Genomic DNA, 16,548 nt, shown 5'->3' on the forward strand with positions numbered 1-16,548 from the left:
TGGAACGAGAAGAAGGTGGGGTCTTAAAGTCACGGGGCGGGGCTATGACGCAGCGATCACAATTGGCCAATCGCCACGTCAATGTTAATGAGTCCTGCCCAGTTTTCTTAATGTGGGTAACCGGGCAGGAGGTTTTGACCTGGGCAACCCTTCGAAAACCGGACAGGTGGCAACCCTAGTCTAGTTCTTAATTGCACCAAGATCTGTAATGTGAAGGGACATAGGATTGAGCACCTGCTTATTCCTTGTACTACTACTCTCTGCACCAGGGTCGGACTTTATCAATCTTCTAGGCTGAGCAACAAAATGTACACAACTCTTTGTTTTTTGAAATAGTGTTTTTTTCTCTTGAACAATTCCCATTGACTTTTATAAAAACTCACCAGATTTTACTTGCCACATTTTTTTTAGGGATTTCTCTTTTTCCTTTATATTTAATGACTATCCAAGGTTTTACAAATTATTCTTGCATATATTTGAATTTGTGGGGTTTTTTTGCCACATTTCAAGAAAAGTGACCCTATGGGTGCAAGGGCAATAGAGAACTATATGTAATTGATGCCATTTTCCTCGTAGTGCTCCTGACTAATGTATCTAGAACAGGGGTGGCCAAGACGTCAATCGCGGTCCACCAGTCGATCCCCTGTGGATTTCTGGTGGACCGCGATGATGCCAGGGGATGCGGAAGTGCGGCGTGAATGCGTACATATGCTGCGGAAGAAGGAGTCATTGGTCTATCGCCAATGGAGAAAGTCTGCCCACCTCTGATCTAGAATGACTTGTGTATCGAGAAGGATTTAAAAAGGCATGTGCCATCTATGTGCCAGCGCTGTATATTGCAGCCACATACCACAAACTGAGAGGGGTTGTCTCTAAGAAGTGGCAAGGTTCATAATGGGCTTATAAACGTGGGCTTTGTGCTGTTCTTTTGAATATTGTATTTTACCGTTTCTTAGTAAATAAGCCATGATAATTTGACCACTGAGGGATTGCTCCATTAAAGTGTAAGAATCAGGGGTACTGCTGCCATGAAGCAAGGTGAGAATCTTGCCTCAGGTGGCAGTGCCCCATGTGTTATCAGGGGATGCAAAAAGCCACTCCTCGTAACTTTAAGAGCTGAAATGGGATTTTTTTAATCTCAGTTTTGGTTCGCTGCACTAGCAAAATGTCCCCCCGAAAACTCCTGGGGGACATGGTGGCGACATCATAATGTCCATTCCAGTATGGCCGGGGGATAGAATTCTGCTCCCCTGATTAGGATTATCTATAACAAAAACATAAATTGGGAGAAGAATATATATAGTAGTAGACTGTAAACCTTTCTAATAATTATACTGATTTTTCCTTTAATGTGGAAATTGTATGTTTCTTCTCTAAATACATTATAACATCAAAGATGTACAGGTGCTTTGCATCCAACTGCCTGGTGTGTGCTGCGAAACACTGTGACAGCCAGTTCTTAATGGATGGGGGATGTGCTGCTTGTTTATCTAGGAAAAGACACTATACATCAGTGATTTCATACTCACAGCCCTCCAGCTGTTGTTGATCCACAGTTCCAAGCACATTTAGCCTGCTATCAGGTGCTCTGCCTGTTGACAATAGGATTGGCAAATGTCTGGGCCTAAGATGTTCCCTTTTCTATAAAATAACACACTGGTTTGCTCTGTGCCACACATACACACAGTCACTGATAAGTAAAATACTTTCATTTAATTTCTTTATGATAACATTTGAATGTTATATCTTTGTCATGGTACAGCAGCTGATCAAACACAGAGCATATCACACACTGCATTAAGCCACACATATTCATTATATTTCATTGGGTATCACTCAGCTTGTAATGTAGTGTTGAGATTCATAGATTGTAATCACAGAAGCCAATTAATTTGAGTAAATAAGAGAGAAATCTCCAACAGTTAGACATGTTTGATTAATGTCTACATTTGTGTTTGAATCACGCTTGTGGCAATGTAGGTGATTCTTAGTATTTTAGTTATACACTGTGCAGAGCAGTCAATAGACAATAAGAAAATTATGCAAAAAACAATTTCAACAAGTTTATCAAACAAGGTTTAAGGTAGCCATACATGGAAAGATTTGCTCGTTTGGTGAGGTCGCCAATCTTTCCCTAGATATGCCCATCTTGGGTGCGCAATATCATGCTAATGCAATCATTTGGCCCTAGGGCCAAATTATCCCACTGTAGTGAAGGGGATATGAGAAGTCAGAGCAAGGACTGCATCAATGAGCCTGGGGGGGGGGGGGTCCCTATAAGCACTACAGTTGCCTTTTTACTTCCTTATATGATGTCACGCATACTACTGGCAGCAGACCTAACTCTTATTGGCTGTGACTTTATTTTAGGGAAAATGGATTTTCTCACTGAGAGCATTGAAGGTGAACAACCTCTGTAATTGGCCACTTTTATTCACCTACAGTATGGCAACGAATCAGCAGGCAGCATTTACTGGTCACCAGTTTAAAAACAAACATTTTCTTTGCTTGCTATGGGTTACAGCACCTGGGCAAACTTTGTGACTTATATTGGTATTGACTTTTCATTATACTAATGCAAGCAATTTTGTGATATTCATTAGTTATTTCCTTGAAGCTATTTTAAGGCTACACGTAAACAGGCAAATAGGTTCTAGTTCTATATGTATTATCTGGCCAAAAAGCTTAAAAACACAAACCAATATAAGAGATATCCCCAGTAGTGATGTCAGGAAAAACCTGCACCCAACCCTAACATGCAAAACCTTAAACCACAAAATATTGCATCTGTAGAACCTGCACTTACACTTACCCACATTTTTCTGCTCTGTACACTACTGAGCGCATGCTTGCACCCAACCTGAACCCCCAATTGTCGTCCAAAGTTTAACCCTAACCAATCTGAACTAAACACCTAGGTCCTGCTGGTTGAGGGTCAACCCGCACATAACTAATCCTCAGAACGTGAAAATACCCATGGGCGCACTCTGGATATGTTTGTTCCTTGGCGTAACCTACAGCAAGCAATCAAAGTTTTAGTTTCTTTGTTCTACCTGCAGCCGGCTACAAAAAAAATCACTTATTGATTGTTATGGGTTACTGCCCAGGTATTCATAAATAAGCCCCAAAAGAGCCTGATGTTGCAGCATTATTTTGGATTGTCTCGGGGAATGTGCAAATGGCACAGGCCTGTCTGTAAGCCTGTGACAGCCATGAAAAGTTGTAGCTTTTCTGTAACAGGCTGTAACATGATTGCAACTTAGTCAAGAACAGAAGGGAAACTAAATAAAACATTCAACAATTTTAGATATCTGGTTAAACCCTGGTCAGATATCACTAAAGCTTTTGACTCCCTACATAGGCCAGTAAGCATTAAACGCAGTATGGAGTGATCTGATTTATAATGTGTGGGGATTAAAACTGCTTTCTTGTACATGAAAACCTTGTAAGATTAATTTGAATACAATTAGGCCATACCCTATATGACTTGTTTAATCATTGCTAGGCAAGCTGAGAATCCTGACCCTTGGATAATACATTTGAATATGACTTTGCAAATTATTAAGAGAGTAACAGTGCAAGGTTCTTATCAAATTCAATAAAAGACAGTCATACCCTGTACTATGACTAGGAATACAAATGCCTTAGTAATAACTGGGTCCACAGAGCCTTCCTGGCAACTATCCCAAATCACACCACATAGGACCCACCAAACCCAGCAATTTTCTGTATCTTATTCTGTAAAGCAGTGATCACCATCTTGCTCTGCTTCAGGTCTTCTTCTTGGCAATCGTCTAAGGGAAGTATGCCCCATTGAAGCCAATGCAGACCTAGCTTTAACTGCGCATGCTAGGTATCATGATCCTGAGAAGAGGACTTGAAGGTATAGAAAACAGCCACATTATTGGGTTCCCAAGTGGTGCACTTGGGGGACTGAGGGAAGGCTCTGGATGGGGTGCCAGTACATTAACTGATGAGAAGTTTTGCATGGAGGTCCACCTGTCACCGCTCCACGTGTGGAAGACAGAATATTTTTTACTCAATAACATTATGAACAGCCACATGAACCAACAATGATCATTATCCTTAGGGTGTGAGTGGTGAGTGGGGCCAAGCGAATCTATTCGCCCAAACCTGTTTTGCAGATAAATTTGTGTACTGAAAATTTTTATGAATCTGTGTTTTCCCATGCTTTTTGTTTTGCTGAAAGCATGGGAAAAATGCAAGAAAAAAAATGCCCATTGACTCCAACACATTTGGTGCAAGAATAATGTGGATAAAAAAAGCCATTCAGTGCATGAGAAAAAATGACCATTTACTTTAATGCATTTGGCACAAGAAAAAAATGTTCATTGACTTCAATGCATTTGGGGCAAGAAAATTATGTGGTGAAATAATGCCCATTGACCCCAGTGTGCTATTTTGGGATTTTTTTCTGTAGTTTTCACAAATTTTTGCTCATCATTAATGGTAAGGTTTCAGTTGCCTAAAAATATAAGATACCTTTAGATGCCATACCTCTAGTATGCACACTTTGTAAGGATGTTTAAACTGAGTTCTGTTGCATGCTGCTAATGGGCCCTAAGGATTTGTCTTTTATAAGTGTCCTATTTAAAAGTGAGATAAGACAACACAATAATACATACAAAAATATATATATACATCATACAAAAATATATATATATACATCATACAAAAATATATATATATACATTTTTCCCTGATGAAAGTTCCTGTTGGGAACTGAAACATCGGATTAATAAAAAAACCAAAGTCAAAGTCCCGTGAGTGCTGGCCTGCATTGCTCCTGTATTTATATATATATATATATATATATAAAGGAGAAAAGTTTTTTCTGGCTGTATTACTGGCAAATCCTCTTCTTACTGATGGACTGTATCCTTCAGAAGAGTCAGAAGGTATATCAATAACAGATGTACCATCAGTGTTCCAATTGTGAGCAATGCTGCATTAGTAGGGAAATGTCACAATAGTACATGGCACATTCTGTTGCCCACATGATTTCTTGCTTAGAAGGAAAGTTTCCTTTCACAGACTTTTATGATAATCACACTGACCATATCATGGTATCACAATATACAATGCCCAGCGCTGTATTTTGGAGCAATATTCACCTGACCTGCTATTGCAGCGGCAGAGTTCAGCATAACTGTATGCCTATGATTTAAAAGGGAAATTGGAAGGAGTACAGTAAAGCGCAAATTAAAGAATAGGAACACTGCACACTGTCTAGTTAAAGACTTTTAACATTCATTCAGCCACTGATGTAAAAATGTGAAAAAAATCAGGGGCCTTCTCTGTCTTCCCTCTTTGATTACATGTCCTTTAAATTGGTGTTCAGAGTGCATTGTCAGCAAAATGGAAATATGTGGGACTATATGTCTGTGCCCAGAATTCATTAAGCAAGTTTGTATAAGAGAGTGCATTTATTAGGAACACCAATGTTTTCCTTGCAGTGGGGTGCTTCTTGGCTACCTTTTAACCTTACCATAACTTATACATTACATGGAACCCTGGAGATTACATTTGTCCTCAAGAGCTGTTTGGGCAATGGTTAACCTAATACAGGATCTTTTGTATACAAGCACTATTTACAAGAATCAGATTAGCCTAAATACTGCACTTCGTAATGATATTCAGTCAGGCTTTACGTCATGTTACTTTTAAAGTGAGAGCAGTTTTATTTACTGCCTGGCAGACTGGCCAAACTGTGTTAAACTTCTAAGCTGGTTTGCCCTGTGCCTAATTTTGTTTTTAATAGTCAACTTTTATTGAGTTTTTTATAAACAGGAGAAATGATAGAAGGAAGAAAGAGAGAAGGAGGGAAGAGAGGAGGGGAAGTAGGGAATGGAGAGCGTATTGTGGTGCTTTAGACAGTTGTTGCTGGAGACTCCAACCATGGGTTCCAAATCTTCTCGAACTTTAGTGGGCATCCTCTGGCTAGGTATGTTAACCTGTAGAGTTCCAGTTGTGAGTTAATCAATTTTATCCATTTATTTAAAGTAGGAGGTAGGGGACCCATCCAGTGTAGGGCCACAGTTTTTTTTAGCATAGAATAGCAGAGCTCTCATAAGTGATCTCGAGGCTGTCTTTGGTAGTAGGGAGTGCACGAGGCCCAGCAAGCATGTGATTGGATTTAAAACTTGAGGTGCCCTGTGCCTAATTTAAACCACAGTCTGGTTGTTAGAGTAAGAGGGACTCTTTAAAAAAATTAAGCTAATTGGACAAATTGTAACAATCCTTATATTATTACAGTCTACTCCACATGAAAAAAAGGTGAACTACCCCTTCATGGTGATCACCTGGACCCTGCTAGTGTACTGAGGGGGAGGCTCATTGCTGCCTTTCCACGTGATAATCACCAGACCAGCTATTGCACCAGCAGGGTCAGGGTGATTACCATGAAACTCTAAGAAGGGGCAATTGCCAGCATTTTGCCACTTGCTATCACTCTGTGTGCTATTGCCAACCCCAGGTAGGGTTGCCACCCGTCCAGTTTTGACCCGGACAGTTTGGTTTTCAAAAGGGCTGTCTGGGCCACAACTGCTTGCCTGGTCTTTCTAATTTGGAAAGCCGGACAGACAATTGCAGATTGCCCCTGTGATGTCACAGCTCCACAAATGATGTCGGTATCCTGCCCTTGGATGTCACAACCCACCCCTCTGCCCGGCTTTTAAAAGGGGAAAGGTGGCAACCCTAAGCCCAGGGCTGCAACCAAACAAGCAGTGATGGGAATAAAGCTGATTTGTTCTACCCCTTGTTATTTTTCTAAACAAAGCAGCTTAATTCCAGGGAAGAACACAACAGTTTATTAGTTAGTCCCCCTGCTACCAAAATGTAGACTATACAGCACTGTAATCTGCAGAGATCTGCAATCTGCTTTTATATATTATCAATTATTTTAAGAAATCTAAAGGAAAAATCCTTTCAAGCAGCTAGCATTTCATGCCAAGATCAAATTATGTTTTGATGTTTAGATGAAACATTAAAAAAGCCAATTAAATAATTAGATAAACAAAAACCTAGTATCCACTAGTGGGTCTGTGAGTTGGTACATCTGAAGCATAGAGAAAGATGCAACAACAGAAAGACTCCTGTCATCATGACTTTAAGTGGATACATCATGGTTTAAAGTTGCCATAGCAACTTAGGAGAACCCCAGGCAAAAATCGCTTTGTAAGATGATCTGAGCTTATGTCTGCATTATGCCTCTTGCTTTCAACATCAGATATGGCCCAACATAATTCTGTCCGATAAAACAGAGGGAAATGGCAGTTGCACTTAATCCTATGAAGCGATGTGTTGAACTATTCCTCTCCACAAACCCATCAGGCTGTATACTATATCAAAGCTTTGGTCATCTAAATGTTCTCATTCTGTCTTTAAAATGTATATATACATTGAAGAAAGTGAAAAATCAAGCCGGTCTATTATCTTTATATATTACTACCCACAAAAATGCACTTTTATTTGACAATAAGTATTTTTACTATACATCTTTATATACTTTATAACTAGGAGTGTGGATTTATATAAATTGTTAATTTATCATACCTAAGCGCTCTACCTTCATCTGTATATGTTATGGCCCAGTTATGTGAGGAAATGGAAGCACCTAGCTTTCATTAACTCCTGAGTAGTGATAAGCAAATTTCGCCATTGCCGAATTGTTTAGCAAAATTTCAGCAAAATGTTGCCGTGGAAAATCCCCAGTCGCGTAAAAAAGGGGCGCTTCAAACAAGTTGCGGGTGCCCATGTTTTGCAAATTTTTTTGCAGTTTAGTAAATTTTTCAGCGAAACGTGACAGATTCGCTCATCACTACTCCTAAGGGCTTATTTCAATATCTAGGAATTCTGAAGGATTCCCAACAGTTACATTTTTAACATGTTTATTAACCCATTTGTGACAGTGAAGAAAATGTTTAAAACCAGTTTAGCAGAATGTGCCATATATTCTGCCCTTTGCGACCAAGTTGACAGCTTATCTATTGGGTAATTTGAGGGGCCTGCCTGATGGTCTGCGTTTCTGTTGCTATGGGGTCAATCGTCTGACCCCAAGGCCAGCCCAATATTGTCCACTTCAAGTTTGGCCAGAATAGTATTTTTCACTTGGTGACTATAAATATTATATTGTTTATTCATTAATTGGACTGTAATCAGTGGCAGACTTTCCCCCAAATACTCACTTTGTTTGTGGCTTGTGGCCAGATGGAGCTGGGGTGGGGTCTACCTTACAGCAGACCTGTGGTCCTGTACCCCCGCATCTGTGGGTTCTGCTGTATGGTAGTTCAACCTTTGATTGTAAGCTCCACTGATGTGAATTATTAGACATAACTATATTTGAAGCACCAGACACAATTAATATATTTAAATAACTTAAAAGAAACTGAGCAATTACCTAAGTAAATTATTTTCCAAGCACAGGGTACCTTTGTACAGAAACCTGTTTTGATGTTGTATTCCTAAGGCACTGGATCATTAAAAGGACTTTTAATAAGTCTGGGAAATGTAGGACCACACTGGTTCTGTTGCTTTCCAGCCTGAAAACATGCACAAGAGATCTCTGGGACCAAAGAGTGCCAGAACTAGATACACATTTCTCATTCAATAGAAATGCAATACTGGTCCATTCCAACAGAATTTGTAAAGCACTTTTTCCATACTACATAAGCTGATCATGTTTTTGAGATCTTGCTTCCTACCTTATCTACTGCATTTCTTTCCACTGTAGTATAAGAACAGCTGGCCTGTATCATGAGTTGCAGATGGACCATACTCCAAACTCTGCAAACCAATGTTTAGGGTTACCTAGGGGATAATGCAGTCTCAAGCAAGTAACAACAGTAGTTCGAATTCCATCTGAATGATAGAGTTTGCTGTTTATGTTTGTTTTATTTTTAAGAGATAGAATGGAATAACGACAAATGTAAAGGGGACAGATAGGAGATAAGGGGAACATCATGGCAAACACAGTCCCAAACAGTTTAAGAATTTGTGAGAAAAAACTTTGTTGAAATTCTTGAGCAGCTGCCATAATTAACTAGGATGTTGCTCATTCTATCTTCTTGACTTTTAATAGATACTTCTTCTCTAAACATACTGCTCTAAACAGTCTGCTGTTATAAGTTAACAAGTTATGGTTTGCGACCCAGCCTAAAGGCCAGTTAGGGTCAAAATTAATTTAAAGTTATTCCACCTGACATTACTGAAAGCCCAGAATAGAAATACCAAGGCACCACGCCAACAGGGGAGCCCAATGTGGACTGAATGGTCAATCGATACAATAGAAAGGACACATTGTTGAAAATGGGCACTTACTAATTTTAAAACATAACTCTTATTTGTTACTAATTAGAACAAAAGTATGGATAACATTTACAATAAAGGGATAGCTATTTGAGACCTGGCAACGTTTGTTGCTGCCTGGAGGGATATAACCAAAAATAACTATTCAGCAAGGTGTGCCTTCTTGGTTTCTCAAGGCTGCCCTCTAGCATAAGAATGCTTCTAAGTGAGCGTGCTTACTACCTAGGATTATTCCTCAGCACACTTTCTCTCCATGTTTTAATTTTGTCAGGCTCAAAGAGCATGGTTATTCTACCTCAGCGAACGCTTTTACAGATAAGATTTCAAAGGAGAGAGCACCTGCTACAAGACTCTATACCTCGGCAGCTCTCTACAATTATTGAACTGAGTGAAAACTCACCATATATCCCTATATAAGAAAGTGTGGCTACTACTATAGTTTATTACCTTGGCACACTCCCTAACTGAAACGATTAATAACATTTACATTAACATAAGTTCAATGCCCAGTCTGAAGGCCAGACTTGGGGTGGACACATATTTGCCATCTTAGATATTCCTGGAAGGTGTGATAATAACAGAATGGCAGACAATTCAGGCATAATGGAGACAATAAATTACAAGCTGCTGTATCGTAATTATAGATTAGAAGATAATAGGCAGGCATTCCCAGCTGTACACTTGTGTCTATGAGTTACATTTGTTATGCAAATGGTTAGTGTTGTATCCACAGTAAATGTATCCTGTACCTCTCAGTTTAATGACAATGTAAGGCACGCTCATTGTTTTCTTCTACTTTTAGCTTCTGCAACGGCCATTCTTCTTAATTAATGTAATAGTCTTTTGTGATACTAAAGGACAGTTATAATAGGCTTGTCTTGAAGCATTATTCAATTAAGGCTAAGCCACTAGTCGCCCTTGGCATCAAACGCTGCACCGGCCATTAGTCTGATACAAAAATACGGCTTGCCCCAAGTGTCAATAAAGGTAATACGAGGAAATGTAATTTAATACCTATAAAATTAAATAAGGCTGAGGTTATTCATTTAATTATTTCTTTACAATGCACTAATTTTTAAAAGTTAGACAAGACGGATATTAAAAAATATATATATCACTAGGAAACCACTAGATTTAAGTTGAAAAATGTATTTAAGTGTGTGTTTGTGTTTTAACCTTTATATAGTATATTTTGGGGATGTTAAACTTAATGCTTGAACTGATATCAAGAGTTCCCAGCAGCATTAACCAGTCATGAGGCATAAGAGAACTATATATTCAAACCAGCCCAGTACAAGTAGAAGGGCACATCCTTGCAATGGCTTACAACCACCAAGTTGCCCACTATTGGCACTTAATTACTTTGGCACTTAACTAACTCTTGTATATTGTATATACATTTACATTATTTGTAAGTTGCACTTACGTTCAGTTAGATTGTAAGCTCTTGGTAGAGAGACTCTAACCCTTTAATTAACCATTTGAATCTATAGTATATATACATTGTATATATATATACATTGTATAGTATCTATTTATATTTTATCCACAAGTTAAAGCAAAGTATTCAGTATTTTGAAAAGATGTGGGTAACACAGGCAAGTTCAATAACCCAAAAGTAACAAAATAAAATATTTGCTGTAATTTTGTGCATTGTTCTAATGTAAAAACCAATGCCTCATTGGTTGTAATCAGTAAGAGGACTGATTGAAATGTATCCCTTAATCATTACTCGAATGCCAAGTCTTTTTGCATTACACGCATCCGTACTGTTAATTATGCTCAGGGGGCCTATTTATAAAATGGTGGAATACTTCATACAGCTTTAATACTTTACTTGCTCATTATAAAGGGGGGCAAAGGGAAGGGGAGAAAGAACCTTCTTTTATGCAGTTACATATGTAAGTCCCATAAGGGCTATGGACATGGAGAGATCTTGTGTATTTTGCATTTTAAAGATCAGAATCCCCTGATAAGTGCCACTGAGCTTTAAAGCAATTCTCCAAAAAGTCAATGGAGGTAATTATGTGTATTTTAATGATGTGCACATAAGAGCAGTAAACATGGCAGACAAAATGCAAGCACTCTCTCAGGGGTATATTTATCATGCTGTGGAGTAAAACATTACCGGCAATGTTGCTAATGGCAGCCAATCAGATGCTTTGCTTGGGTTTTCTAACTGTTGCAATCTAATTGCTTATTGGTTGCCCTGGGCAACATCACACTTTTTGAACAGCATGATAAATATACCCCTTAGTTTGCCATGGCCCTAGATCTCCACAAATATCTCCATTTGACACACTAAGATATGCCAGTTTCTAACAGTAGGGTTGGTGCTTCTATTTTAGGGCTATCAAGGTCAGGACGGCTGCAAATTATTGGGTATTTATACATATGAATCTCTATTTAATATCCTTCTTATAATGTTTAATCCAGGGCATATGTGTTGCACCAGCACAAAAAGCAAACACCTATAAACACTGAATGTAGGAAGAGATGCTTGTGATTCACTTGCTTCACTTTTACTCATAAAATAGAAAATAAAAATAAAGAAACAGTTCTTCTAATTATAATAAAAGGATTGAAGATAATCTGATAATAATTAATAGAGTTGTTTTGTATAGAAACTGAATACAGTATTTACCATATGCTTTTGTCAGCTGTTAATAGCATCCAAAGTCATCATTTTGGAAAAAACACTTCCTTTTTATTTCATTTTTTTTCTCTCACCATTTGGTGGAAAATGCTCACTTGGCAGAAAAACAAATCTCCTATAAAAAAATGAACCTTGTGTTTTATGACTGGAATTTGTACTCTTCTGTTTTGAGACAAATGTCATGAATCTGCACTTTACAATACAAATATGTGTGGTTATTACATGTCAGCTGCTCATTGTGAAGGTCAGAATTATACAGGGCAAGACAGGAAATTGCTACAGAGGGCTCGTATTAAAAATCTAAAGCGAGATAAGATTGATATTTACCTTAGAAAGGCAATCATAAAAGTCCTCTACAGCAGTTGCCAACCTCACTTAGAACAGCAGAAGGCATTTGTGCTATAGGTGCAATATTCAACATGCATTGGTGAGAAGAGGCTGAATGTTAAAACATTAAAATGAATGAGACATAGCATGTTGCTTCACATTAATATCGTTCACACCTTAATGTAATATTCCTTGTGCTACATGATATATATGAGTTTTAAAGAGGTATTTAATGCTTCCTAGCTCTTTTTTGTACAGCTGTTTGAAATCACAGACCCAAAAGGAGTGGTTCTTAGAGAAAAAGTGATTGGGACTTACAGGAAAACTAAAGCTTAACAAACAAGCAGGCTAGCAACGCTGCACATTATATTTTGGGCTTCTGACCAGCCTAAGGCCACATTACTTTAGTGGTGAAAATTGGTCACCCCCAATAGATCCCCATTTTCTTTTATTGCTTCACAGCACATGCTCTTATGGAACGACTCACAATATACAGTATTTTTATAATATAAAATTCATGATAAAAGGCTGATAAGTAATTAATTGAGATTCACATTACAAGGCAGCCCAGAAACCAGTGCATTCTGTATCAGAATTAAATAATTATCCCTATAGTATCAGCTTCTTTGAGAGGTAAATCTCAGTTTTTTGCTAGATAGTTTCTGAATACTGCTAAGCTTTACTTTTTAATGGCTGCCCAGAGCATACTGAGCATGTGCAGTGACACTTAAAAAATGGCCTAACAAGTTCCAATATGGGGTTCTGTGGGCATCCTTAATGGCCTGTATCATTACTGTTATAGGTCTGCTCAACCTCAAGGTTATTAAGTTGAGTATATTAAATACAGCATTTCTAGTCATATTCATAATTTGGCCTTAGCACTCCTTTCAGGATGGATTAGGGCTTAAAGGAACAGTAACACCAAAAGATCAAAGTGTATAAAAGGAACTACAGTATAATGTACTGTTGCCCTGCACTGGTGCAACTGGTGTATTTGCTTTAGAAACATTACTATAGTTTAGTGAATGAAACTGCTGTGTAGCCCCGGGGGCAGCCATTTAAAAAAGAAAAGGCACAGGTTACATAGCAGATAACAGATAAGTTTTGTACAATACAATGGTGTTTTATCTGTTATCTGCTATGTAACCTGTGCCTTTTCTCCTTTTTCCAGCTTCAATGGCTGCCCCCATGGCTACACAGCAACTTTTTATATAAACTATAGAAGTGTTTCTAAAGCAAATGTGCAAATTTTACCAGTGCAGGGCAACAGTGCATTGTATTATGATTACTTAAAAACATTTTCATTTTTTGGTGTTACTGTTCCTTTAAGGGGGTAGACAGGAGCATAGCCTACATAAAACTATTTTTGAATATGGATTGTATACTTGGAATATGGATTGAATATGGATTGTATATTGTATATATTGGATAATGGATACTCGTCAACAAATGTATAAAAATATAAAGCTTTATTTATGCTTTACTGTAGGTCTAACAGCAGCCAAACTTCTAGTTGAATCGGGACAGAGTGTAGTAGTTTTAGAGGCTCGTGACAGAGTTGGAGGAAGAACATTTACTGTTAGGGTAAGTACTGTGGATACTAACATAATTTAATCATTTTAATGTAGATATACAGTATATGAGAGTATGATGTACAAATGTATATTTTATTGGCTTCTTCAGCATATGAGAAAATGCTTGGCTTTACTTTGAATACTAGTCTCAGTACTTTTCTCAAGAGGTTTTGACAGATTCTTGCCTTGGCATAAACAGCCACTATCAGCATTAGTTAGCATTAGTTAGCATGTGCATGATTTTGGAAGAGGGAAGCTGAGTGCAGGGTGAAATGCTAAAAGAAGAGATGAAAAGTAGAAACTATCAGCTTAAATCAGGCCATAAGCAAATATAGACTAGTATTGTATATAGTAGTGATGAACAAATCTGTCTTGTGTGTCTTTTTTTTTTTTTTGCTCATGACTCGCCTGCGCCTATTTTTGGTGCATGCTGATTTTTTCAAGGCAAATTTCACAGAAGTATCGTAAAACAATTTGCCAATGCCGAAATGTGAAATTCACTGTGAATCCATGCCTGGCAAAAAAATTCACTCATCGCTAATAGAGAGTATCACTAGTGATAAAATGGCATGAGGGACAAGAAAGGGAAATAAAATATTTTGATAAAATGATAAAACAGTAAAGGATAGAACCCCTGTATTGTCCAACTACTCCAAGAATATTTTCAACTGTAGATGCAAGATAGATAGCTACAGTGCAGTATGTTCCATATTGAAGGGAGAGGTATTGTGTGCTTCTTTACTATTTTTGTGAATTAAAAATATTGTACCAATACATATATTACTTTCATACCAGAATGATAAGGTCAAATATGTTGACCTCGGAGGAGCATATGTGGGGCCAACTCAGAATCGAATCCTACGCGTAGCCAAAGAATTTGGAGTGGAAACATATAAAGTAAATGAGGTGCAACGTCTTATCCATCATGTAAAGGTATGATCAAGGTTCCCTACCCATATTGCATATTAAATGAATGAACTGCATAGACATAGTCAATGCTTAAGTAAAAAAAAATCTCTCCTGTCAGATTTACCACTGTCTTTCCCATGCTGGAACAATGAGACTCGGTGTGATCATATATTGTCATTTATTTACCCTGTTTTTTGTGACCGGAATTTATTTGCCATATGGATTTTTCCCACTGACTTAAAAGGGTTAACGTTAAGCCATAAAAATAATGTTGTAAAATAACGGTGTTAAGTACCACAATCAGGAGGCGTAAAAGTAAATGCATAACTTACCTTTACAACTCAATTTATTTTACACTGTTTTATAAGCCCCTCATTCTGAAATTCTTTTCCACATTTTGAGGCCCATTTATCAACATTCTAATTTTTGTGGTTTCTTTAAAACCACGAATGTCAAGTTATTTATTAAAACAGCTTTTTTTTAAAAAAAAAAAAAAAGGCATAAACGGAAAAAAGCAGAAAAAAGTGAAAACCCAATATTTTTTCATGTTTTTCAATAAATGGAGCGTTCGAAAAATCCAAAAACCATATTAAATCATGAAAAATATGTGTTTTAGCACAAAAAAATATGAATAATCAAAAAAATAATAAAATGTTAGTAAATGCCCCGCCCCTTAGTAATTTTATCAGAATTTCTCCCAATCCTCCAAACTGGAAGCACATATGTTAAGAGAAGGTTGGCCTAATCTAGTTTACAGCCTACACTATGCCCCTTAGTGCTCAATGCTATGTCTCACACTTTTCTGATTTTGATTCTGATTTTGTCCATCTCCAAACCTTGTGTCTCATTTATCTCATTTACCTCTCTACATTAAATAGTAAACTCTAATTACTAGGGCCCTCTCTCCTGCATCTTGCACTGTTGGTATATATGTTTCATGTATTCAGCCCTGTATTGTATAGTGCTAAAGAATATGATGGTGCTTTATAAACATAGAATGTAACATGAAAAGCAACTCAAACTGACTGCACAGATTTAAAATCTAAACATTTTTATTGAATGTTTTGATGGATTTGTCTGCACCTCCCAAAAAGCTGTAAATTAGGAAAAAAACAATTATAAGCAAAACTCTTAGGCTCCAAACAGCATTTGTCAGTTCACAGCAGCTCACATGTAAATTGATTTGAATCTGCCCTCCAGGTTTTCACCCACAGGAACAGAGACCAAACACTGAAAGCAGAAAAAATTGCTATTGATCCATTAGTTCTGTATGTCGCAATGGCCTCTTGTTCTATGGTGACAGTCGTGCAGCAAAGGATGAGATCAACATGTGTGTTGCTGGAGCAGATCCCGAAAACTGCCCCACACAGCAAACACAGATAGAAATGCACTTAAATACAGAGCCTAAGGGGCAGATTCATCAAAATATAGAGCTTAATACATAAAAACTCACCCATGTTCTATTCATTCCTATGGAATTTTCAGAAGCCTATTTATGAAATGGTGAGTTCTAAGTCTCACCCATTAAAAAATACACTTCTAAAAATCCCATAGGAATGAATAGAACATTGGTGTTTATGTTTTAAGTTTTTATGTATTAAGCTCTAAACTCACATTTTGATGAATCTGCCCCTAAGAGTAAGGCAATTATACTGTCCATATTATTAGAGTAGTTGCAAACAGAGGAATAAACCATGTTAATATGTTATTCCTATCAAATAAAAGTACCTTGCTTTGCACTTTACGCTTTCATTT

The 16,548-nt window shown here is 37.6% G+C and overlaps 1 protein-coding gene across 1 annotated transcript in view; it reads left to right on the forward strand.

Moving 5' to 3' along the window:
• The window catches only part of maob (monoamine oxidase B), a 40,977-nt gene that overhangs the window by 3,472 nt on the left and 20,957 nt on the right, over positions 1–16,548 (forward strand). The window contains exons 2-3 of the mRNA XM_002932792.5: positions 13,800–13,894; positions 14,680–14,817. Coding sequence (XP_002932838.1) covers positions 13,800–13,894; positions 14,680–14,817 — 233 coding nt within the window. The remainder of the gene's footprint in view (positions 1–13,799; positions 13,895–14,679; positions 14,818–16,548) is intronic.

This window comes from Xenopus tropicalis, chromosome 2, assembly GCF_000004195.4.
Source record: "Xenopus tropicalis strain Nigerian chromosome 2, UCB_Xtro_10.0, whole genome shotgun sequence".
NCBI classification, from domain to species: Eukaryota; Metazoa; Chordata; class Amphibia; order Anura; family Pipidae; genus Xenopus; species Xenopus tropicalis.